Source organism: Sceloporus undulatus, chromosome 2 (genome assembly GCF_019175285.1).
Source record: "Sceloporus undulatus isolate JIND9_A2432 ecotype Alabama chromosome 2, SceUnd_v1.1, whole genome shotgun sequence".
NCBI classification, from domain to species: domain Eukaryota; kingdom Metazoa; phylum Chordata; class Lepidosauria; order Squamata; family Phrynosomatidae; genus Sceloporus; species Sceloporus undulatus.
In genome coordinates this window covers 163256625-163283171 of record NC_056523.1, presented here as the reverse complement: position 1 = coordinate 163283171, position 26547 = coordinate 163256625, and the positions used below count along the sequence as shown (strand labels likewise).

At 44.5% G+C, this 26547-nt stretch overlaps 1 protein-coding gene across 4 annotated transcripts in view; it reads left to right on the top strand.

The window, feature by feature from the left end:
* The first annotated feature begins 6002 nt into the window (after positions 1-6002).
* The window catches only part of TOM1L1 (target of myb1 like 1 membrane trafficking protein), a 60749-nt gene continuing 40204 nt past the window's right edge, over positions 6003-26547 (top strand). Inside the window, exons 1-3 of one of the 4 annotated variants that reach the window (XM_042447234.1) lie at positions 6003-6229; positions 15969-16053; positions 21786-21864. In XM_042447234.1, coding sequence (XP_042303168.1) covers positions 6172-6229; positions 15969-16053; positions 21786-21864 — 222 coding nt within the window. In that variant the 5' untranslated portion in view covers positions 6003-6171. Of the gene's footprint in view, positions 6230-15968; positions 16054-21785; positions 21865-22571; positions 22702-26547 lie in introns of those variants that run through there. The other 3 variants (XM_042447235.1, XM_042447237.1, XM_042447236.1) reach the window with 3 other exon arrangements.

The window sequence follows — 26547 nt, the reverse complement described above, 5'->3', positions numbered from 1 at the left end:
ATATGCTGCAATCCTAGGGATGTTTACTCAGAGGTAAGGGCCATTGTGTTTAGTGGGACCTACCGCCTAAGAAGGGTTGTGGCTGTGATGCAACTTTGTCCTTAATGATTCTGTTTTCCTCTTGCCCTTCACTTGTCCCACATATTAAAACTGTCCAAGCTGCAGATTAAGTTTTGATTTAGTGACACAATTGTGTCCATCAATCATACCAGCATTCAGCAGTAGCCAGCAATCATGCTTTATGGCAGAGTTTCTACAAGGTGGTTAGCTCTGTTCACAAGCATTGCTGCCTTGTTAATGGCTCAAGTGGAATTTTGTAAGAATCTAATCCAATGGCACAAGCTTCTTTATATGTGCTGCACCATTAAATTGCACATTGCAGATTAATCTGAGATCTCTTTCCTGTCACCACAGAAGAGGCCAAGCTTGGATCAGCAGGATCTGTTGCAGGAATCATAGTGCTCTGATCTTTGAATGCATAGGTGTCATGATTCATCTCTGTTTAGCAACATGTAAGAAGGGTTTTTTTTTTCCTGGGGAGGGTAGGTAGAAAGCAGAGCTTGGACTATTGAGTTTTTGGACTATGAACACGTTTAATAACTATATAAATACAGCTTCTACAATTCCCCATGCTGACTGAGGAATTCTGGGAGCTGCAGTCTAGGTGGAGGCCACTTCAAAACATATGTAAGGAGTTTTCAGGTTCATCTACATTTCTGGCAAATTTATTAGTTGCTCCTTAAGGGATTCCTGCTATAAGCAGTTATGTTAAATGTGCCTGCATATTTGGTTAGCTTTTAATTATTTCTTTTAATTTGGAGCAGTTTCTTCACTTTAGAGCAAGGATGAACAACTGTGGAAGGTCCTGGAGGGGCTTGCATCATAGCTCCCTTCAGAAAATTTTGCTTTGCCTTGAAACACCTTCTAGGAAGCATGGGGATGTTTTCATCATGTCTTTACGAGAAAATGGTTTTAGCAGGAAGCAAGTGGAAATCAATTCCTGGTCACTTTCTATTTTAAACAAGGAATCTCTTTGCCCCCAAACATCATGGAAATGCCCTTCACACCTTCTAGAGGGCATTTGGGAGGACAGATTGACCCATGGGGGCTATGAAAGTGGCTCTGGAGGCTGCAGGGAGTCCACATGCCACACTTTGCCAACCCTACATTAGAGGAATAGTGACAGATGCTTTTCTCATACAACTGTTCTGCTCATTCACAAAATTGTACAAGAAGTCCAAATAGCAATGCCTTCCATTTGCAATATTCTTGTGTTTTCTCATGTCTCTTCTTCTTCTTCTTTTTTCATAATGGAGGAAAAGGCAGAAGAGATGTGAAATATCTTTCATTTGATAGGGCAAGGAGCCCTTCTGTTCTCAACTGATACTGTACTTATCCCACAGCAGTCCGTCATTTTTTTGGAGCATTTGCTTTTCTCATCTCTGTCTGAAACAATATCCCTCTGTGTAATGTGCCAGCCTTCAACTTGCCGTGCCAGATATGTCAGTTGTTTTCTAGAGCGTTGCCCTCAACGATGTCCAAGTCCTACATGTCAAATCTACAAAAAAGATGGATAACAAAGCCTTGAGCAACTCTTGTCCAGCTATTGTCTAGGCCTGCCATCTGGCCAGAAACTAAGCAGACAGCTTGGCCTGTTAGCAAGTCTTTGGTGTGCCCAAATAATCAGGTGCAGGGTTTGGTTTTTTTGTTTTGTCCTGGCATGGGGTTAAACAATTTGCATTGGTACAATAGTAAAGTAATGTATACTGATAACTAGAGAGTAAGTGTGATGTAGTAGTTTGAATGTTGGACTAGGACTCTGGGAGACCAGGGTTCAAATCCCTGTTCAACTACTGAAACACACTAGGTGTCCTTCTACAAGTCACACTCTTTCAGCCTCAGAAGAAGGCAAAAACAAACCTCTTCTGAACAAATCTTGCCAAGATAATTCTCTGATAGGTTCACTTTAGGGTCACAGTAGTTCAGAAATGACTTGAAGGCACAAGAATGTATATGCATGCTGTCTTTCTATCTGTATCTAAGGCTGCTTTGTCTGAGCATGTTGAAGTGAAGAATATTTTACTGAGTGTATTTTTAAAATAAAAGAAAGTCACAATAATAATTCTAACAAGACTCAGGGGCTGTGCATGGATGTAGCCAGGATTTTGGGAAGGGGGGGGAGTTGGTTGCAGCGGTGCGCGCACATCATTCATTGTATTACAGCGCAGCTTCAGAAGGTGAGGGTCTGAACCCCATGGACCCACTCCCCCAGCTACATCACTGGGCTGTGCAGACTGGCCATTAAGGCAGGACTGGGGGCGGAGTCAGGATGTGGAGCCCATACAACGCATGCTCCGACTGCCGCCATGGTGGCATGATGCTGCACGTTGCACCACAGGGTACATGGTGTCATAGCGCTCCTCTGACGCTGTGTTTAGATGATGCAGCACCAAGGGAGCATCATAAAGCTGCGGCATAGTGGCTACGGTGCCCTTTCCAGGTCACAAAAAGGAGCCACTTTTTGCAGCTCCTTTTTGTGCGCTGGAAAGGCCAGATCAGTGCTGCAGCATGCGGGGTTGTTATGGCTCCAATCTGGCAAAGATGGAGACTGCTGCAGGTTGCTCCTTAGGGGTGCTCTGCACAGTCCCTAATTTTCCATTACGCTGTCTTTCCCCACTTAGGTCTCTCAGCATCCATAGTTCAGTTTGAAACATTCCTCTTGTGAAATCAAATAAAAATATAAAAAATTTGACTGGCCAGACCAAACCCCCCCTGCTTGCCTGCCTTTCTTTCTTCTTTTCTTTCACACACACACACACACACACACACACATGAACACATACACAGAGAGAAAGGAAGAGTGACTTAGGTCCAAAGACCAAAGCACACTGTAGAAATAATGCAGTTTGAGACAGCTTTAACTGCCCTGGCTCAGTGCTAGGGAAGCCTGGGCATTGTAGTTTATTGTGGCACCAGAGCTCTCTGACAGAGGAGACTGAATGTCTCACAAAACCACAGTTCCCAGAATCCCCTAGCATTGAGACATGGCAGTTAAAGAGGTCTCCAAATGGATTATTTCTGCAGAGTGTTTGGGACCTTAATAATTCACAAATTACCAGCTTCCCTAAACCAGGGGTAGGCAACCCTTTTGAGCCGGGGGCCGGGTTGCTGTCCCTCAGACAACTTGGGGGGGGGGGGGCGAAGCCCAAAAATAAATAATTTTTTATAAAAATTAAATTAAATAAATAAATAAACTGGGACAAATGTAGGACAAAATTTTCAAATGGAGGGCACTTTTTAAATAAAAATGGAGGACACGCGAAAAAATTTGCTGATTTTTTAAAAAATGTTAAGATAAATGCATGTTTCTGAGGCTTCTATAGACAATTGCCCCACCATGCCCCTCGCGCGAGATGCCAAAGGCCCCGGCGGCAATCGGCGGCAGGACTGAGCTGGGGCCGGCCCAAGGCCTCGCCAGGCCGCATCTGGCCCGCAGGCCGCAGGTTGCCTACCCCTGCCCTAAACAAACAAACAAACAAAACCTCACCAACATGTAACCTCAAATAACTTGATAAAGTGACCTGGTCGCTCAGTCTGTGTTAATGACTCTGAGTATGCGTGTGAATGTGTACTTGCATACACGCACACACACAATGATTAGTAACAGAAAGAGAATCAGCACCATCCTCCATAAATATGGAAATAATTCAGCATATAAGAAAAGACAGGTAAGTTCATCAAGAAATTACAGTATGTAAACCCCTCCGAAAAAACTTGCTGAGAAAACCCCATGAAATGGCTATAAATTGGAAACGACTTGGAAAGATGCAACAATGGCAACAACAATACACAAGGAATAACAAGGTCCATTATTCTGGGCCAAGAAGAGCAAAGTGATACGTACAGTTCGATTTGTTTTTAAATTTTGGTGTTTATCATAATTTTTATATTTTTGGCCAACAGAGGTGGTCCAATACTCCCTTCCGACCATATCTTATAGCTTGAAGTAAAATATAAAATGGCATCCCTTCCCCAGTCCACGTATTGGATGGTAATTCTTGCTTCAATGCTGCCAAATGGAATCATATCCTCCACCATACCGAGGCAGCAGATGGAAGATTACAGGGGTCTAGAAGAGTCTGTATAGGTTACATATTCCTGACCTCTAAGAGAGAAGGACTGTCAAATAGTTCACAAGATATCTACCATTACAGTGGGCCCTTGTTATCTGCTGTGGTTTGGTTCCAGGACCACCCTCATGGATAACAAAAACCGTGGATGTTCAAGTCCCATTAAATACAATGGCATAGCAAAATGGTGTCCCTTATATACAATGACAGAATCATGATTTGCTATTTGGAATTTATACTTTTTTGAATATTTTTAAGCCATGGATGCTTGAATCTGTGGATAAAAATTCTGTGGATAAGGAGGGCCATCTGGTTAACGGTAGGGCTGGTTCCTTTCTGGTAGTAGGAAATGTTCAAGGGCCTAAATGGTCTCATTCCTGACAGCTAGCCATCTCATCTTGCTGCCACTCTGGTTTCAGAGGTGTGGGCATTGTTCACATATATTTCCAACAAGCTCTTGAAACTCACATATAAAAAAAGTGATCCTCGGGGGCCAGGATCAACTGTAATTCCCAGCTTCCCTAGCACTGAGCCAGGGCAGTTAAAGTGATCTCTCAACTGGATTATTTCTGCAGTGTGTTTTGGACCTTGGCATCCAGTCAAAAGAATCCTGGGATGTGTAGTTTGGTGAGGCACCAGAACTTTCTGAAAACTTTGTGAACCTCCAAATCCCAGGATCCCATAGGCTGGAGCTACAGCACAAAAAGTGGTGTCAAGTGGCATCCTTTCTACAGTGTAGATGCACCCAGTAAATAGTCCAAGGCCTCATTCCCACTATGTTATAAACCAGTTTGCTAGCTAGTTTGAAGTGGTTTAATTACCCTTGTTTGCACTTGAGCTGAATCACTGAAGTGGTGCACTAGACCCATTTAACATGCATCTTTTTGACGCTCATTTTTTCTGCGTTTTTTGTAATAAATTGATTCAGTGCAAGTGTGAACGAGATGTGGATCCGAACTGATTTCCTCTGACGTGATCAGCGACCCGCGACCCGCAGAAGAGGGTCCATTTTGAATTGATTCAACAGGTGGGTTATTTTACAACAAGAAAATGCGATTGGGGCAAATGTAGTGTGAACCACACTCCGCTGTCGAACTGATCCATCAATTTGGATTGCAAACTGATTTATTTGTAAATGGGAATGAGGTCCATAAGTGACTTAGGCTTCAGGGAGCTGGAGAGCCAGAGCAACTGCATTGGGAACCGCAGCTACTCCTTCATACTGTATATAGCCCCACATTTAATTCTGTGGGCTCTCATGAGGCTGCATCCGCACTGCAGAAGTAATCCACTTTGACACCCCTTCAAATACCATGACTCAATGCACTGGAATTTTGGGAACTGTCCTTTCTGAGGGGAGAGACCTTGAGCCTTCTCCGTCAGAGAGCCCTCTGGGGCCATAACAAAGTAGAAATCCCAGGATCCCACAGCATCAGGGTGACCAGCCAAAGCGGAGGACAACAGGCACCGCCGCCAAATGTAGGAAAAGTCCAAGGGGGGGGGGGAGGGGGATGTAGAAAAACTGATGTCAATGCAAAAAATAAACCCAAAGCTCATGCTGCGAACTTTCTTTCTTCCAGTGAGTCTCAAGGGTGCTACAAGACCTCTCTACAGACAGATTCTAGAGACTAACACGGCTATATCTTTGAATTCTACCACTACTAGTTTACATGGTTGTTGTTCTTAAAGCTTGGAATAAATATCAGTGCCTGCTTCTTGGGCGTGCTCCAACTGGGATTCCTCCTGGGGAGAAGAAGGCTGGAATGGAGGGCAGGTCCTGGTGGTCCCTCTGACTGCCCCATATAGCCCTGGCGCCAGCGGGGTTCAAGCGGTGTGGAAGTGGGCTGCGACTAGGCTGCTCCTCCTCCTCCTCCTCCTCCTCCTCCTTTCCCACCTGGGCTTTGCCTCCTCCGTCCTCCTGCTCCTCCTCCTCCTCCTCTTTCCCAGGTCTGGGCTCCTACTCAGCAGCAGCAAAACCAGCAGAAGGAGAAGGAAGAAGGCGGCACTGGCTGCTCCTGAGGCTGAGAGCTGAAGCGCCGGAATGGCTTTCGGGAAGAGCCAGAAGGACCCCTTTGGCACCGCGGTGGGCTACCTGATAGGTGAGCTGCCCCCCCCCCTCCAGACACACACAGGGAGGGCACCAGCCGTCCTCCTTTTCCCGGACAGCCTCCTGCCGAGTCCAAAAGGCGCCGGAGAAGGACCCTGGCTGCCTCCGCAGCGGAGGAGAACCTAAGGACCAAACCACACACACTGCAGAAATAGTCCGGATTGGGACCGCTTTAACTGCCCTGGCTCAATGGTATGGAACTCTGGGAACTCTAGTGTTTTTTGTGACGAGGGCACCAGAGTTCTCTCTCTCTCTCTCTGAGAGAAAAGGAAACGCCCCACAACAAACCTAGTCCCCAAGAATCCCCCTAAGGTTGAGCCAGGGCAGTTAAAGCGGTCTCAGTCTGGATTATTTCTGCGGTGTGTTTCGGACCTAACCCGGTGTGAGGCCACTCGAGCTGCCCGGGCTCCGTGCTGTGGAACTCTGGGAAAGGGAGTTGATTGTGGCATCAGAGCTTCGCTATATACAGTATCTGTATATGTATATCTCACTTGGCATGATCCGGAATACTAGCCCTTGTTGTTGTTATTCCTGGGAGATTGTGGTTGGTGTGGATGCCTTGGGCTTCGCTCTGGGGCCACAACCGACCCCCCCTTCCCAGAATTCCATACCATAGAGCCCGGGCAGTTGGAGTGGTCTTAAACCGGATTAGTTCCCCAGTGCTCAGGCAGCCTCTGAAACATGTTTGCAGCTGAAGGAGTGTTTGTGGCTTTTTATTTTGCCGTGTCCTCCACCTTCCCTTGGAATGGCCTCCATTTCCTGGGTGCCCTGTCCTCCTTTGAGGCGAGGAGGACCCCTGGGCAGAGGACCCTGGGAAAGGGCTGCTTGGCCTTTTCCCTCACTAGCCAAGCTGAAGAAAGCTTGCCTCAGAAGGGGCCCCTAGCCTCCCTTTGGAGGGCCTGGTTCAACCTGGCTGCTGAGAAAGAAGCTTCCCCCCAAGACCCCCCTGGTTTCCATCGCCTGGGACTTTTCCAGTCCTGCCCACTGGGCTGGACTTCAGCTCCCATCGTCCACCACACTCTGGAACAGGGTGCTTCCCAGAGTGGGGAAGTCTCCTCCTTTGGGGGCTTTTACACAAAGGCTTGAGAGTGCCTCAGTTGTATCTTCTTCCTTCATGGCAAAATGAGCTTGGACCGGATGGCCCTTGGGGGTATCTTCCAACTCTGTGGAGTTTATCACATGAAGGAAATCAGGAATTTATCCCCTGAATATCCTGGGGAAGTTGCATAATTCCGCGAAAGGATGTCACACAACACCACACAAAACCCACCATTAAAGTGGTCACAAAGAAGCATTAATAGTTTTTTGTGGGTTTTTCGGGCTCTGTGGCCATGTTCTAGAAGAGTTTATTCCTGACATTTCACCAGCATCTGTGGCTGGCATCTTCAGAGAATGCCAGCCACTGATGCAGGCGAAACATCATAGAATCATAGAGTTGGGAAGAGACCGCAAGGGCCATCCAGTCCAACCCCCTGCCATGCAGGAAATCCAAATCAAAGCATCCTGACAGATGGCTATCCAGCCTCTGCTTGAATACCTCCAAGAAGGAGACTCCACTGCACTCCGAGGGAGTTTGTTCCACTGTCAAACAGCCCTTACTGTCAGGAAAGTTCCTCCTATGTTGAGGTGGAATCTCTTTCCTGCAGTTTGCATCCATTGCTCCCGCATCCTAGCTCTGGAGCAGCAGAAAATAAGCTGCTCCCTCCTCAATATGACGTCCATTCAATATTTAAACAGAGCTATCATATCACATCTTAACCTTCTTTTCTCCAGTACCTCACATCCCAGCTCCCTGAGTCGTTCCTCATAGGGCAAGGTTTCCAGACCCTTCACCATTTTATTCACCCTCCTTTGGACACGCTCCAGTTTCTCAATGTCCTTTTTGAATTGTGGACGCCCAGAACTGGACACATATTCCAGGTGGGGCCTGACCAGAGCAGAATATATGGCACTATTACTTCCCTTGATCTAGACAACTATACTTATTGATGCAGCCTAAAATCGCATTGGCCTTATTATCTGCCACATCGCACTGTTGACTCATGTTCAACTTGTGGTCTACTTGGACTCCTAGTCCTTTCACACGTCTCCTTAAGCCAGGTGTCCCCCATCCTATATCTGTGCATTTCATTTTTTCGCCCTAAGTGAGTACAGTTGCCCTTCTTATACACGGATTTTTTATACACGGATTTAAGCATACACGGTTTGAAAATGTTCCAAAAAAGTATAAATTTACCTTGTGTTCCATTTTTTATTAGGGACACCATTTTGCTATGTCATTATACTTAATGGGACTTGAGCATACACGGATTTGTTATACACGGGGATCTTGGACCAAACCCCAGCGTATAACAAGGATCCACTGTACCTTACATTTCTCCCTGTTGAAGTTCATTTTGTTATCTGTGGCCCAGCTTCTAGTCTATTCAGGTCATTTTGATTTTGATCCTGTCCTCTGGAGTATAGCTATTCCTCCTAATTTGGTGTCATCTGCAAATTTGTAAGTATTCCCCAATTTTTTCCTCCAAGTCATTGATAAAGATGTTGAACAGGCCCAGGACAGAGCCCTGTGGGAGCCCACTGGTCACTTCTTTCCAGGGTGAAAAGGTGCCATGTTGAGCACCCTTTGGGTTTGGCCGGTCAACCAATTACAAATCATGTAACAGTTGCCTTGTCTAGCCCACTTTTACAAGCTTGTTTGCAAGAATGTCAGGGGAACCCTGTCAAAGGCCTTACTGAAATCCAGATATACTATATCCACAGCATTCCCTTCATCTACCAAGCTGTAATTTTATCAAAGAAAGAGATCAATTTGTCTGGCATGACTTGTTTCTCTGAAACCCCATGTTGAGGTTTTTTGGATTATGGATTGCTTTCTAGATGTTCACAGACTCTCTCTTAATTATCTGAATAAACTCTTTCTAGAACATGGCCACGGAGCCCGAAAAACCCACAAAAAACTATGGATTCCAGCCATGAAAGTCTTTGACTTCACAAAGAAGCATTAACTCACATCTTTTTACTTTCAGGATTTCAGCAACAGTGCATTTCTGATATCACTTTATTTGCACAGTGCATGTGTTCATTCCCACAGTTACTCGCCATTTTTGCTCTGTGGGACGCTTTAAGTGTGCTTTACTCTCTCTTTAATGCCGAAATTAGCCCCTGTGATAAACTCAATATGACTCTTGTTTCTATGACCGAATGGTACCTTGGCTGGGTAGGAGGCTTGACTTGTTAGTTAGTTTTCTAACCTGCTTTCCTCTGGCATGTTCAAAAGGCACACCTGGGATGCATCCACACTGGAGAAATATGTGGTTTGACACCACTTGAACTGCCCTGGCTCAAGGCTATGGAATTCTGGGAATGGTAGTTAGTTGTGGCACCAGGGGCAGCCCTGGTTTCCAATCTGCTCCCCTGTTTACCACCACACATTGGGATAAGAAGGAGAGTGGCTGGCCCAAGGTGACTTGTGTGTCCAGTCACACAAATCACAACTTATCCCTTGAACTGTGGGAACAGCTTTGAAAGAGAGAGTGGCCTCAGGTGTTTTCAGTAACAAAGCAAAGGGCAGACAGCATTTTGTGGCACCTGTTGTTGTTTGCTGTCCCTTGAGTTTAACTTCTCAGGGCAACCTTATGATGGGAGACCTCCAAGATGCTGGTCATCTACCACCCAGTTCAGGTCTTGCAAACTCATTCTTGCTGCCTTCTGCTTTACTGAGCATTTAATCTTTTCAGTGAGTCACCTTCTCATGATATCTCCAAAGTGCAACAGTTTCAGTTTCGGACATATCAGACAAGGGAAATTGGAAGTATAATCCAATGGCAATCCGAACACAATCATGGGGTTTAATGTTATTGCGTGATAGACTACCACATACAATTCGGGCAATGGGAAGCTATTTTCGGGCAATGGGAAGTCAGTTCGAATGCAATTCAAATTCACGTAATTCACTGAACTAGCAAATTCCACGTGAACGCGTTCTGGCCCTACTTTCGTTTCATTCGAAATTAAGAGAATTCCTCCTGTGTGATAAATCCATAGCCTTCTAGGGAGAGTTCAGGCCAGATTTGCTCTGGACAGGGGTAGGCAACCTTTTGAGCCGGGGGCGGGCCGGTTGCTGTCCCTCAGGCGACTGGGGGGCCGAGCTGGGGTGGAGCTTCGACCCTCCGGGGCGGGGCCACGTGCCAGGGGTTGAGCTTCCACCCTCTGGGCGGGGGGCCACATGCCGGGGGTGGAGCTTCCACCCTCCGGGGCGGGGCTGTGTGCTGGGGGTGGAGCTTCCACCCTCCCGGGGCGGGGGCGGAGCTTCTACCCTCCGGGGGCCAGGCCTCCCCATTTTTGCTGGCCCCTTACGGGGCCCTAGGCCCCGTCAGAGACCAGCAAAAAAGCTGGGGGGGGCCTGCCCGTGTGGAGGACCCCCTGGAGGGCCCCAGTGACGGCCCCGGGCCTTCCAGAGGCCCCCAGCCGCCATGGGAGGCCCGCCTGGAGGGCCCCAGAGACGGAGCGGGCCCCCACAGAGGCCCCCTGCCGCCCTGGGAGCCCTCCTGCAGGGCCCCAGGACGGCAGCGGGCCCTGCAGAGGCCCCCTGCTGCCCTGGGAGCCCTCCTGCAGGGCCCAGGGCGGCAGAGGGCCCTGCAAGGCCCCCTGCTGCCCTGGGAGCCCTCCTGCAGGGCCCGGATGGCAGTGGGCCCCGCAGAGGCCCCCTGCCGCCCTGGGAGCCCTCCTGCCGGGCCCCAGGACGGCACGGGCTCTGCAGAGGCCCCCTGCCACCCTGGGAGCCCGCCTGGGGTCCCAGAGACGGCAGCAGCCTCCCAGAAGCCCCCTGCCGCCCTGGGAGCCCTCCTGCCGGGCCCGAGCGGCAGTGGGCCCTGCAGAGGCCCCCTGTCGCCTCTGGGGCCCTCCTGCAGGGCCCCCAGGGATGGCAGCGGGCCCGCAGAGGCCCCCTGCCACCCTGGGAGCCCTCCTGTAGGGCCCCAGGGACAGCAGCGGGCTCTGCAGAGGCCCCCTGCTGCCCTGGGAGCCCGCCTGGAGGGTCCCAGAGAAGGCAGGGCCTCCCAGAGGCCCCCTGCCGCCTGGGACCCTCCTGCAGGGCCCCAGGATGGCAGAGGGCCCTGCGAGGCCCCTGCCACCCTGGGAGCCCTAAGCCGGGCCCCAGGATGGCAGCGGGCCCCGCGAGGCCCCTGCCACCCTGGGAGCCCTAAAGCAGGGCCCCTGAGACGGAGCGGGCCTCCCAGAGGCCCACTGCTGCCCTGGGAGCCCTCCTGCAGGCCCCAGGGACGGCAGCGGGCCCTGCAGAGCCCCCTGCCGCCCGGAGCCCGCCTGAAGGGTCCCAGAGAGTTCAGGGCCTCCCAGAGGCCCCTTGCCGCCCTGGGAGCCCTCCTGGAGGGTCCCAGAGACGGTAGCGGGCCTCCTAGAGACCCGCCGCCATTGCCGCCGATGCCGTGGCGGCCGCTCTGGGCGCTGCCATTTTGGGCGAAAAAAATGGCGAGCCCCAGAGGGCCGCTATGGGCGCCCCATTTTGCCACCCAAAATGGCGGCGCCCAGAGCGGCGAAAAGCGGGGCCGCATCCGGCCCGCGGGCCGGGGTTGCGACCCCCTGCTCTAGGATTTGCTCTTGTCTTTTGGCGTCCATGATTACAAGAAACTTGCCCCCAGTAGCACATTTCAAATGAGTTGATTCTGTCTCTCTAAGTTTTCTTCCCTGTCCAGCTTTCAGAAAACTGTAATACTGTGACTGATGATCCTGATTTTTGGTGTTCAATGATATGTCTTTACACTTGAGGGCTTGGCTAGTTCCTTCGATCTGTCCTTCCTGAAAGTAAAAAGGGGTTTTTGTCCACTTTCTATTCACTTTATTTTCGCGATATTGCTATTCGGTAGAAAAGTCATATGAAAATCATCCCACATTTGCAGTTTTTTTTTTCTACTTCCCATTTCTGAGCAGAATTCGTCTAGTGTGATAAGGTCCTGTGTTGATTTGTGACTGAGCCACGAGAGCCAGCAGTGCATAGTGGTTTGAGCACTGGACTGTGACTCTGGAAAACAGGGTTCAAATCCCCACTTGGCTATGAAACTCACTGGGTTACCTTGGGCAAGTCACACTCTCTCAGCCTCAGAGAATGGCAGTGGCAAACTCACTCCAAACAAATCTTGCCAAGAAAACCCCATGGCCGTAGGGTTGCTGTAAGTCATAAACAAAGGCACACACCACCACCTACAACAGCAACATGGTATTGAAAATCTTTAACTATTTCAGTGTCTTCATTACCTCCTTTAAAGTTGTCTGGTTCATCTGTAATCATTATTTTTATAACCCCATTTTTTAAAAAAAAGACTAAGGGCCTGAACAGACAGGCCAAAATAAAGCTGCTTTGGGTCACTTTGGAGGTATGCTATTTAAATGACACACACATCTTAAGAAGCCAGAAGCTGCGCCAAACCTGTGTTCCAGTCCTTAGGACTGAAGTGTGGCTTTGGCACAGCTTCCTGCCTCTTAGGACACGTGCAGCGTTTAAACAGCATGCTTCCAAAGTGACCTGAAACAGCTTTATTTTGGCCTGTCTGTTCAGGCTCTAAGCCATTTATTTTAGCATGATCTTGTATTACAGATTACCATCCATTTTCTCAGATACAGTATACAGTATTAATGGAGTACAATACTACTCCATTAATGTATCTGAATAATAGTTCAGATGGTCTGTATTATTCCACCATAGCTAAAACAACTGAACCTTTGCTAAGATTAACAAGCTTTCTACATTGTGAACCTCTGTGGAAGTGGGGTTGTGAGATGTGAAAGTTTATGCTTTAATAAAATGTCGGGTCTTAAACATTTTCTGAGGAATCTTTTGTTTAGACTTCTGGATGACACTCTCGTGAAGCTGTTGATATTTTTCAGTCACTCCTGACATTTGTATTCAACAACTGCATCAGTCACTGTTGTCATGGAGGGGAGGGTTTTTTTGGGTTGGAGACACCAATTTCATCCTCAAACAATGGCGGGGTACAGACCGCCAAAAAGAGGTGCCTCCTCAGCACCTCTCTCTGCTGCGCAGCTGCACCACAGCATACAAATTGTGCGGCAGACTTGTGCAGCAGTGAAGGAGCTCCCAAAAGTGGCTCCTATTTGCGGTGCCGCAAAGCGCCAAAGATGGCGTAGTTATGTCGCAGCTGAGCAGGGTTGTGGGGCGTGTGCATGTGCCGCCCCGAGGCAACCCTAGCATGTCGTGGACGCACCACAAAGGGCCCATCTGGACAGGGCCAATATTTGCTTGTTGTTCTTCTGTCATGTTACCCCAGCCACTGTCTAATGAACAGAAATTGAACAGCTGCATTTTTCTTCTGTTGCTGTATCTCACTTCCACTATCAGGAGAAGCTTTCCTGTTTCTGCTACTGCTAGGGAAAACCTAGGAGCTCTGTTTGCATTGGGGGAAAGGCAAACAAATGGGTGGCATCCTTATATCTATCCGGGAGGTCAAAGCTCCCTGTAGAGAACTTTATTTATTTCATTTATATGCTGCCTTTCTCCCAGAAAGGGACCCAAAGTGGCTTGCAGTACAAATTAAAAATAATTAAAATAATTTCACTAAGACAATATAAAATTACACTAAGCATTCAAAGGTTAAAAAACGTAACTCAGGAGCAGAGGAGGAGGAGGATCTTTTTCCATGGCTGCTCTGAACTGGATTCAGCAGAACAAAAGACCACTTAGGCTTTCCTAAATTAGCTTACTTGCTAATTAGCTTACTTGCTGTTCACCGCTATGATCTTTGGAATAGTGGTATATAAATAAAACAAATTATTATTATTATTAATTATTTCCTAATTTGGCAGTACAGTTTCACTGTTTATGGTCATTGCAGACTATGTGGAGTACTTACTTCTTGTGGCACTAATTTTAATTATTATTATTTTATTTATTGTATTTATTTTTTCATTATTATGTCTTTCTCCCCTTAATGGGACTCAAGGCAGCTAACAACATTTTAAACAATACAGATTAAAAACATTACACAAATTAAAATACTGTAAGGTATAAAATATACAGTTAAAATTCATATATTAAAATAATTAAAATACTAGAAGGCATTAAGGCAACAAAAATAAAGTCTATATACAGACCTTTAAAAACATCAAAACCAACACCACATTGCATTAAGGACCCAACTTCAATAGTAGATAGAGGCCTGGTTTTAATCTTCTTCTGGAAGGAGAGCAAGGATGGGGTCATCATGGCTTCTCTGGGGAGGGAGTTCCAAAGTCTGGGAGCAGCCATCAAGAAGACCCTCTGCCTTGTTCCCACACCAAATGAGTTAGAGAAGGTGGTGGGTCAGAGAGGAGAGCCTCTCCAGATTATTTAAAAACCCTAATGGGCTCACAGTCCTTCAAATACTTTTTACTGCCTTGCATAACAAATCAAGTCTGGAGGAGCATGGTTAGCTTCCTGCAGTTTGTTATTACAGTGGACCCTTGTTATACGCTGGGGTTTGGTTCCAAGATCCCCCGTGGATAACAAAATCCATGGATGCTCAGGTCCCATTAAATATAATGACATAGCAAAATGGTGCCCCTTATAAAAAATGGAAAATCAAGGTTTGACATTTGAAATGTATACTTTTTTTGAACATTTTCAAACCGTGGATGCTTGAATCCGTGTTTAAAAAATCCATGTGTAAGAAGGGCCGACTGTACACAGAACACACTACTTGTCTTCCTGCTCCTTTCTCTCCCAAGTATGTGTCATGGGGACATGCTGGATTAGCATTCTGAACAGGTTTAGCCTACAACTCCCATCAGCACTGTCCAGTGGCAAGAAGTGGTGGGAGTTGTAGTCCAACATATCTAAGAGGGTGCATGTCTGCTTTAAAATATTGTTAAATTGTGACTTCCAGTTTCATCTCTGAAGTGTCAGAATGAATTTGTCCATTTCCCCTTGCCTATGCATCCTTTGTGTTAACTGAGGTGGGCTGGAGTAACTACCCCTAAACCTGTAGTCAAAATAATTAGTGTGTGCATATATGTTGGAACCCCCTCCCCCCCCGCACTGAATTGGTGTTGGAGCGACATGCATTATTTTGTTCCTCTTTGGGTTCCTTGGTTGTGTAAGTAAGCTATCTAATTTTATTCATTGTATTAATTGACTTCTTTTATATTGCTTCTTTCCTCTAAATTGCTAGACTCTAGTGAGCTTGTCAATAGAGATACATGATTTTCCTCTACACCAGTGTTTCTCAACCTTCCTAATGCCATGACCCTTTAATACAGTTCATCATGTTGTGGTGACCCTCAACCATAACATTATTTTTGTTGCTACCATCAGAAATATGTGTTTTCTAATGGTCTTAGGCAACCCTGGTGAAAGGGTTGTTCAACCCCCAGGTTGAGAACCGCTGCTCTACACTATTGATGGCACCTAACAACCCACTCCTCAGGCTTCCATGCATCCTTTGTGAGCATCCTCCAAACTATTCAGTATTTCAGAGAAATTTTATATTGAAAGTCCATTGAATTTCTTCTTCTAAAATTAGCCTTCCATTTTACTTGTGTATTGGTGTCAAGTAGTGGTTGTTACTACCATGGAAGGACATCTTTTTTGCCATGTCTCTAGGCAATTTGGAAAATGTTCTCTTTAAATAAAAACCTCTCCAAGGCATTCTAAATGAGCTTATTATACTGTATATGGGCATTGCATTATTAGCATTCATTAAAATAAATTTTCTCTGTAGAAAAGGCTACTTTTGGAGCCCTACAGACAGAAGAATGGGGTCAGTTCATGCATATCTGTGACATCATCAACACAACAGAGCAAGGGTAAGTTGATTGATTGTCTTTAGAAACTTTGCATGGGATTTGGGTTTTTTAAATAAGTTATAGTTACCCCCTCCAATGCAGAATGTTTGATGATGATGATGATAGAGATAAAGGGTGTTTTTCCCTCTGGAAACTCTTTTGACCTATATTGATTTGCTGTCTGTGTGCATGCAGTCTTAAAATACAAAGTTGGGATTTCTGAGCTGGCCATGCTAGTTGGGGATTCTGGGATGTAGTTTGTTTAAAAAGTACAGTAGTTTCCCAAACTCATTAAAATTCTGTAAAGGCTTAGATCAAAGCTGTGGCAAATTCTGATCTAGCTAAAATTCAGCAGGTCACTATTGGTAATTTCACATATTGGCAAGTGCATCTTTTTCAGGGCATGTTAGGACTGCCAAGTTTCACTCAGCTTGGGTACTCTACCTTTAACCTGAATTTGTTTAACAGCAAATACCAAGTGAAAATATAGTATTTATTTCCACTTTGTAAAAAGTTTCACTGTAAATTCCTGCTAAAGGATGCAGCTACAAAACCCAGTTTATAAGTTGGGAAACCAACTCTGAGTGCATGTGCATTAAGGAGCTGCACCTAGTCATGGTGCATGTCTTTCTATGGAAGCTGAAAGCACACATTTGTTGTACATGAGTATTACATTAGCTGTACATAGCAATGTGTGTGGTACAGAACCTGCACAATATAATTATCTACACCTGACTGTTTCAAAATAGAGTCCTGTGGCACCTCAGTGGTGTAAGGTCAAAATAGAATTTTTGACCTAGCTGGGGTAGAGCCATTGAATCAATTGCTCAATGATAAATCAATAGGTATGTAAATCCCATTGATTAGATCTACTCGAGAGTAGCAAAAATCATTATAGGATGAGCATTTGTGGATTGTAGCCCACTTAATCAGATTCATGAAGTATAATCTAGTATTTGATTCTAGTACATTACCAAAAGTGTCCAATTGGGATAACAGTTTCTTATCACATTACAAGTAATAATTGGCTTATCCAGTGTCAGGTTGTTTCTGTTATCAACAACAGTTTGATGAATGGTCAGTGTTAATGATGTAATGCCACTATCAGTAGTCTCTAAATTTCATTTCCCTCTGGCCTCACTGTTTACTGTTCTACCTCCTAACAGGTATACATAAAGTCCATACTCCATGTACTGTATTTGTATGTTCCTGTTCAGGGAGGTTCACACCAAAATAAAACAGGGCTTCAACAGAGCTCCTTGTTTTTAGTTTCAACAGACATGACTAGCCCTTTGGAAATTTTAGAAAAGATAATGTGAAGCAATCCCAAAGTAATTTTAACTGCAAACATTGTTATGAACTTGGTTGGTTTCTGGCATTTTTATTGGCATAACCAACAGCAATTTCTTCATCAAATAATAGGGTTTGTTGCTGAACATTTATGTAAACAGCAATGAAAAAAGTAGAACAGTGATGGAATTCAGAGGCTAATATTAAGTCTGCAATCTTAAACCCACTGGCCAAGATATGTTCTGTTGAAATAACTGGGAATTGTTTATTATATGGTCTCAGTGGTTGTATTCCACAGATCTAGGGTATAGACAAATTTGGAAAATCTGAGGAAAGACAATATTCTCTATATAGAAACCTAGAAGAAGGATAGCAGAAAGGAAAAAGTTAATTTCTTAAATCCATTGGCTGAGATGATATTTCTTAATAACATTGGGTATCCCACCCTTCATTCAAAGAGCTCAGAGCAGCACTTTCCTTCTCACAATAATCCTGTGAATTAGGTGAGCCTGAAAGAAAGAGGCTGAGGATTTGAACCCAAACTGTTCTTAGGCTTCACTGTTTAGATTGCCAAAATCTCTCTGAAGTAAGGCGAATGGGGACTTTAACATAAAATGTTGAACTTTAGGCATGTCATTAGCAAACAGGAATGATGTTGTTTCCATGTCTGATCACAAACACATCCTGAGATAATTAAAGAATGAACTGCCTTGAAAAATTAAGAAGTGAAATTAGGACCAATACCGGTTCGGTCTGAGTTTCAAAATAGTCCAATAATGGTATTTATAATGATGCATGAGGCAGCCCTGTTTCTCTCTGGTGGATCACTCCTAGATTCCAGAAGTCAGACATGTCAGATTACATCCAGAACATTCCTAAGCAATCTGTTCTGTACTCCACATATGACAATTCTTACCAACATATCACTTCTGTATAGGAAACCCATGTATCCCACAACACTTATCAGAGGTGCATAAGTAGGGTTGCCATATCCCACCGGGGGGCGGGACTTTCTCAGGTTTGGACCGGTCATCACGGTCCCGCCCCAGTTTGGCCTTTGTCTCAGCCCCCACCCCCGGGCACCGCTGAGGGAGGCTATGGGCCGGCTTTGGCCGCGCAGCCACTCCTGAGGCCCTCTCGCGGGGCCTTTGGCCTCTCATGCGCTTCCGTGGGGCCTCAGGCACCGCGAGGCGCATCTCACGCACTTGCGCTGGGCCTTTGGCCTCTTGCGGGGCCTTTAGCCTCTCTCGCACTCACGCAGGGTCTCAGGCGCGACGCGGGGCCTCTTGTGTGCTCGCGGGGGCCGCTCGCACAGGGCGGGACCGCTCATGCGGCTGCTATGGTCAGGAGGAGGTGGGCAAGGGGGGCAAGAGGGGGCAAGCAGTGGGCGAGGGGCAAGCGGCGGGCAAGGGGGGGCAAGAGGGGGCAATTGTCTATAGAAGCCTCAGAAACATGCATTTATATTAACATTTTTTTAAAAAGCAGCAAATTTTTTCTTATGTCCTTCCTTTTTTAAAAAAAAGTGTCCTCCATTTGAAATTTTTGTCCTACATTTGTCCCGGTTTGGAGGTCCTGACTTATGGCAACCCTATGCATAAGAGACTTTTTTCACACATGTGGGAGGCAATTTCATGTTGCCTGTAGTAAGGTAGAACAGAATGCATGTGTTCATGTCACAAGATTCTGACACAGTGAACGTTCACCACAAGTGAGGCACACAATTGAAACAACACCCTAAGTTTTGCCTGTTTCTTCTGCAAAGGGAAAACTTAGGATGTTTCTTTACCGTATACATGTGTATGTTTGCTGGAAAGCAAATCCCATTCTATTTAGTAGAACTTGGTCTTAAGTAAGTGTGCATAGGATTGCAGCATTTTATTTATTTAGCGAATGTACACTCTGTCCTTCAGTCAAAAAATGTTTCAGGGATGGTTACAAAAATCTTAAAAGTCTCCATATAATGGCTTTAAGAGGTGAAAGAGCTCTTTGTCTGTGTCAGCCCAGTGGCTATCCCTTTCATAGTTCAAACTGTGGCTCTGTTGCTGGGCATCTGTACATTTTTTCTGACACCAGAATGATAGCCACTTAGCCAATGGAGACATGCCAAGTGGCCTGCTATTTTCTCAGTAAGAGAGAAAATTCCCCTCTGCTGGAACAGATAAATTACATAGCCAAAGGCTGGCCACTTTGCAGCAAAATGGTCATGATCTTGTGTGTTGCTTGATCCCTAACTTTTAATTTAGATGGGCAACAAAGATATCCTTCATTAAGCAAAGAGTCATCAGCGCCAGCTGGCTCAGGTTGCATTGTAAATGAAGAGCTCTCTGATTAAAAAGATCGCAGCTCTTGTTAGGAAGATGTCCTTATTGATCTTAACAGTTCTTTTAAGGTTTGTGTCACGATCTGTAGTGGTTAATGCCTCCAGAAAATTAGTGTGTTGCCCTTGCTACTCTGTCCTCCCCCCCATTCATGACTGGCCAAGTCAATGACACTATGTCTTTCCTCACTTCTGTCTATCCAAAGCCTCTCCTCCCTATTCAATCCCAATTCTGCCCTTTAGGTTTCATCACATTTCACATAATAGCTAAATGGAGTCTCTGTTTTATGATTGATAGATAGACTGATAACATCTATGCCCTGCTCTACAGCTTGAAAGGCTCTAGCAGCAGTTTATGTATCCATAATAGAATAATAGAAATCTTAAGAATTAGGAGAGGCTACAGGGGCCATCTAATGCAACTCCCTGCCATGCATTGTTCATTTTTCATTCCGGCATGGCATATTCAAAGCAAGGAACCATGTTTTCTCCTTGCTTCTGCCACACCCTATATATGAATGTATAAATAGATGCACAGTATACATGGAAGGCCATCCACCCTCCCACCCCCATATTGCAACTACGTAAGAGGTGGAGTACAGCTGTTTTGTCTTCTCACATGCAGAGAAATTACCTAGATTGTTTTGAAGTATCCTATAATTAGACTGGAAAACAGCCAATCTGCTGCTAACACCCCTAGCCTTGCATAATTTGTCACAGGATTTTTGATAGGGTAATATGATGTTATTAGCAATTGGCCCTGCTGAATGGGAGAGACAATTTGGGCAATGGCTCTTTTAAATGGAGTTGATCTGATGCAAGAATGAAGGCAGAGTTAGATCTATGAAATATACCTCATTTGATTGTTGGGTCATGCCATAAGATATTTAAATACTAAGTATTGTTATTGTTGAATTTCTGTCATGTACTGGCTGACTTTAATGCATAAATCCAAACTTTAGTGTAAAACAACAAGCTTGATTCAAAAACCAAAGCAGTTCACAGTATGGGGGCTAAAAGCAATTTCAGTTACACAGTATGTTAAAAGCACAAAGCATTTCAAACCTTTTTGCATGCTCAAACCCCATTTATTCCTAAACTAAAACATCTCTCTTCCCATGACAGTCTCGTTGTTTCTGTTCATACCAGGCATTTCCACAGAACTGACACCAGATCCCCAGTGCCTATTACCTCCCCTTCACATCTGCTCATCAACCAACTCCAGCATAGATAAACATTCTTTTCACCCAACAATACTAGTAATGCAAAGCAAAGCAGGTACAGCATAAATGACTAACAAGCATGGCAAGAACTCTGAGGGACTCAGATCCTGACAATATCTTTATAAAGAGAGGCCATCACATAGGGTAGAGAGTAAAAGCAATGAATGTTGAAGAAATACTGGTCAGTGTGGAAGTTCTCATTCTGCTATGCAAATTTCCTACAGTGAGCCATCAGATGCAAACAATAATAGTGGCAAACTATTTGCACTTGCTATATGATGGATCATAGATGGGAAAAGGCTAAATTACTGAAGGTTGCAGGCACAGGAGATCACTAAGTACAGAGTAATGAAGAGCTTACCTTAATATTTCTTTGAATATACCCTTTTCCTTCCTCCATATAATGCAGCAGTTGCCTTTCATACGTTTAGGGTGGGGACGCTGGATCTGTGGTCCTCCAGATGTTGTTGAAGAACAATCCTACCATCCTGACCACTGCCATGCTGTCAGGTCTGGTGGAAGATGGAATCCAGCATTTGGAGGACTATAAGCTCCCCATCCCAGCAGTTGGGTAGAGTAACACATGGGGGGAGCACTATTCAAATTAGAGTGAAACTTGTCCATCACTCCTGATTGTGGGTAATATTGTGTTTAGTAAGCGGGGCACTGCTCATCCAGCTGTGCACATCTGTGGCATAGACCCTATGAAAACCCTCTGCCCATGGCCCAGTCATCATCAAGACAATCATTGTGTAAGTAGCTAAGCAGCCTGCATTAGCCCTTGTCTATGTTTGATTTCCCCATCTTGGGATTAGTTTTTGCAGATTAAAATCAGCACAGCACAGTATCCAATCATGTACCCCTGGTTAACAGGCCTGTTCAATGTGTAATATTTTCTCTGGTGCTATTTCTCATAACCACAGGCCCAAGGATGCTGTCAGAGCATTAAGGAAAAGGCTTTCTAAAAACTGCAATCATGTTGAGATCCGTCTTACCCTGTCTGTAAGTATGGTACTCTTGATTCTTAAAATGAGTTTGTGTAGCTCAAATGCATAGGCTTCCTCATCATTGCTCTAGGCAGGTCTCATATGAGCAGAAATGTCTACTGCATTTTTCTGACTTAAGGTGAATTTTATGGTGCAGAGACTGCCTTTCCTGGGCCAGCTGGATCCTGGCTGCTCTGAAAGTCATGGGCTGTTCTTCCTAGTGGGAGAACCCTAAGTGTTATCCTTTGGCTGTTTCCTTCTGCCTGCCAAGGCAAACAAGAAGAGATGAACCAACTGGTAAAGAAAGGCAGGATTTCCATCACATAGGCATCACCTTTTTACAAAGGCTTTTTATACCCAACCTGCCCCCATTGTTTCCTCCTTTATACATTGTCTAGCTGGAAGTTTTCATAGCAGCATTGACATTGGTGAAAAGAGGGTTGGAGAAACACAAACTTTTAGGGTGGGATTGCAGCAGCATGTGTGCAGAAAATTATGCAACAACAAAGCTTGAACTGGGAAACAGCAGGATTCTGTTCTAACCCATCCTACTGTGGCCATGTGTGCCTTCTTACAACAGGCAAGGTAAATAGCAGTTGCATCCAGAATCCCTTACTGAGTGTGCATGAACAGCAAAATAGACAGAAAAGATGAGTTCCCTGCAGCATGTTTCTTTTCTTTTCTTTTCTTTTTTCTTTTCTTTCCTTTTTCTTTTAGAAAGCATAGCTCTATAAATTAGGCGACCTAAATGGAATTCATAAGAAAAGTGAAGGCTGATGAAAGAAAATGTCATCCTTGAATACATTTTGGAAGAAGCCTTCAAGTGATATCTAAAAAGGTCAAAATGTTCTGTGTACGTATGCCAGGCTTTCTGACCTTGTTTCATTTCACATGCACATATTGTTAGTTTTGAAACTTGTTGCATTATCTTTCTTTTTTGTCGTGCTCCTATTCTTTCCATTGTATTTCTGCTTGTGATACCAAATTTTCTGTTAAAGAAGTAATGCCCAAGAACACATTGACACTGTTAACTGAAGTAGATCTGTATAGTGCTTTTGGGAGGCAGTATACTTGGTCCTCTTCCAGTTTTTCAATTGGAGAGGCCACAGTAAGGTTGCCATTGCTTCTAAGCAGTGAACAGTTCCTTACGGCAAACTGGGAGTGACAAAATCAAAGTCAAAACCCAGATTCAAAGTATCTCAAAGTACACATTGACAGGAGAGGGAGGTATGTCTCTAAACAAAATGCAAAGTACTTAATTGTTACTACGTTGGCATTGTGACAGCTGACCAATAATGTGGTGTTTAGCAACCTACTCATCAAATGGTCTTTTCCCCCTGTCCAAGTTAAGCATTGAGGATAAAGACTAGCTAGGAAGGAAAATAGTGATATCATATTTAAAGCGTTGTTGTTGTACTTTTTCTTGCATATTACTCCACAGAAGTCCATAACACCATTTCATGACAAGATATGGCATTAACACTAATTTATAAAAATAATCAGTTGAGAAAAATATTCTTCATTGTATGAATACACATTGATAGCTCTGGTCAAATGTGGAAGAGAGAGAGAAATTAATAGTTGAAAATTTCTTTATATCCATCCCTGCATACAGTATGTGGGGATAAGCATCATTAAGCTCAGTGAGCCATGCATTTGAGCAGTTATAGGATGTCTCTTTAAAGTCTGGAATGTAGCAGTGGAAGAAAGGGTATTAATTAAAATATTTCTATCCTGTTTGTCCTATAATGAGAAGATGGAACTCATTAGAAAAGGCAAATAATACTCAGTAAAGTGGGTACCGGTGGGTAGACTCAATCAAGAAAGCTATGGACCTGAGTTTGCAAGGCCTGAGCAGGGCTGTTGATGGAAGTCACTTATTCATAACATTGCCATAAGCTGAAGTTGACATGATAACAAATAACAACGACAAATCCTGTCTCTTTACTAAGTTCAATGTGACAGAATTTGTGAATTCTAATTTGGAGGACTAGAATTTCTCGGCTAGTATATACTAGGTGGATTATGGGAGTTATAGTCTAAAAACTAACTCTCTGGAGTTCTGGATAAAATGGAGAAAGGAAGGATGCAGTGCTGGGAAACATTAAAATCATATTTTACTAGTTCTAGAAAGCAAGAAATAACAGAACACAACTGTCTTTGATTTTAACATACTAGATGCAAGCATTAGATTTATGTAGATCTCTTTGGCTGGTTGGGTATTCAAGTGAAACTTAAAAAAGGAAAGAAAGAAAAGATGTTTCCAAACCAGGTCATTATATACTTCTAGCTGTAATGATATTTGCAGTCCCATGTTGAAGAAAAACAAGTTAGGGCAGAGATGCAATTAGACGGGGATTAAACTGAGGCATCATAAATGTGATCATATAGAATATTGTTGCTATTGTGTTTGTCCCAGTTTAAAAACAAAAGGACAGCTCAAGAGCAGGGATCATTTTACCTTTTAGAAAAGTCTATTTTTGCTCTTAAGATCTGCTCCCAAGAGCTAGGGACCTCTCCAGGGTAGATTTTTTGGGGTGCAAAAGGAGAAGGAAACCAAGGAGAGTCCTATAGAGTAAACAGTGGTCTGCTTGCAGAATATTGGAGGATGGATTTAAAACACAGAGACTTCCATTAATTTGTTAACAGGGAAATGGAGAGGAGGCTTGACAGAGCTGTATCGAACAGGTGGTGTGGAAAGAATGCCTGGAGGACAATTATTTGTTTTCCAAATTCAAGAATGAAAAGTTATCTCTTGAAATTGACAACATGTTTTTTTAAGAAAAGCTAAAGAGTAAACTTCATTACACAACAGGCTATTTACTCATGCCATTGAGCATGATGTCCAAGATGTTGTAATTAATACAGTAGCATATATTTTTATACAGTTGTACAAAACGATTAGCTAAGGCCTGTTACAGCCAGCCAAAATAAAGTTGCTTCGAGTCACAGTGGAGGTATGGTGTTTCAATGATGCATGCGTCCTAAGATTCCAGAAGTCGCACCAAAGCCACGCTCCAGCCCTAAGGACTAGAATGTGGCTTTGGTGTGGCTTCTGGACTCTTAGGATGCATGCATCATTGAAACACCATGCCTCCACTGTGACTCGAAGCAGCTTTATTTTGGCTGGCTGTAACAGGCCTAAATATTTTGAAGCCTTTGGGTATTGATAGGTATAAGACCTGCAGGTGGAAACTTGCAAGCCACTATTCAGGACAAATAATAGGCGAGTATTACTATCAGTGTTCATGAATTCTTGGACTGAAAAGAGAATTTCTGGTTTAAATTGATCATTGTCCTCCTAACTGAGTAGATCTCAAGCTCTCCAACATGTGGGGCTGGCAGTGTTTTTCCTCAGCGTGTCATGAACGGGTAGCATATTTGTGCCCATTATTTACAATTCCTACTTTCTTTTCTGGAAACTTGGCAGGAACCAGCAAACAGTGGCTCAAGGACTAGCACTGGTCCATGGGCCACTACTTTGAGTAGTACTGCCCTGAGCCACTGTAGAATTTCCTATGGATGCTTGCCTGTCATGCCAAAGCTTGAACACAGGCCAGTGTTGTCAATTGGTGATATGGGTTAGAATATTGGGTGCATTATGGGCCAGGACATTGAAATGGGGGTGGACAACTTTGATCTTTGAGATATTTGGAGAGCACAGCTCCCAACATCTCTCCCCATTAGCAGTATTAGCTAAAGCTGATGGGAATTAAAGTCTGCCAACATCCCAGTCTTGATTTAAATGTTTGTGACTCCATTTGTATTGGTTTTGGTTTTCAGTGGCACATCCACAGATTGTGGCAAAGATTACTTGACAATCCTTTAATTGGACATAGTTATCTTATTGGTCATATTCTTATTATCTGTGTAGAATTTGTGGCATTTATCTTTCAAAGGCATTATGCCATAAATTAGGAAGTAATTAGAGTGAATATATGACTCGTGAGTTCAGCTACACAAATCTGACATTTCCCTGGGATCTGGTTCTGAATATTTTTCTTTAATTTTTTCCCATTTAATCCATAAAGATTTTCAAAGTATGTAATGATTTTCAGGCAAAGGTCCTGGGCTGAAATTCTTAAGTATCATAGAGCATCTTCTCCTTTTATGTCTTTCTAATTTACATTGAAATGGATCAGAGAGGTATATTTTAATTATGAGAGTATTTGCAGTTAAAATAAAGTTACAGCTCTATGCTCTGACTTTAACAACTGTGACCCCATCCTGTGGAATCCTGGGATTTGTCCTTTGGGGAGATCCATAGAATTCTGTGTTAGAGAGAACTCTGATCACCTTCCCTGTATTCTACAAATGCTAGAACTTTTTATCAGACGTGATGATACATACTGTACATATTCAGTCTGTTGAAGAGTCAAATGCCTTATCTGTGATTTGGCAAGTGTGAAGGTTTGCTGTGGAGCACTGGATTGAGAAGTTATGGACAAATTCTGTCCACAGTTTTTCCTACTTGTTCATTGCTGATCTCTCCAGATAGTGGGGGATGCTGCAAGCCCTTGCACTCTGCAATTGGGGGAGTCCAGTGGATCACAAGCAGTGGTGGTCATGAGGTCAACACAAAAGAGTTTTGTGGAACCTCAAGACTAATGTTTAGTATGCATGAGCTTTTCTGGACTGGGGCCTGAGTGAACAGTCCATATGCACAGTCACTACCATGCCTTATACACTTTCTAGAGAC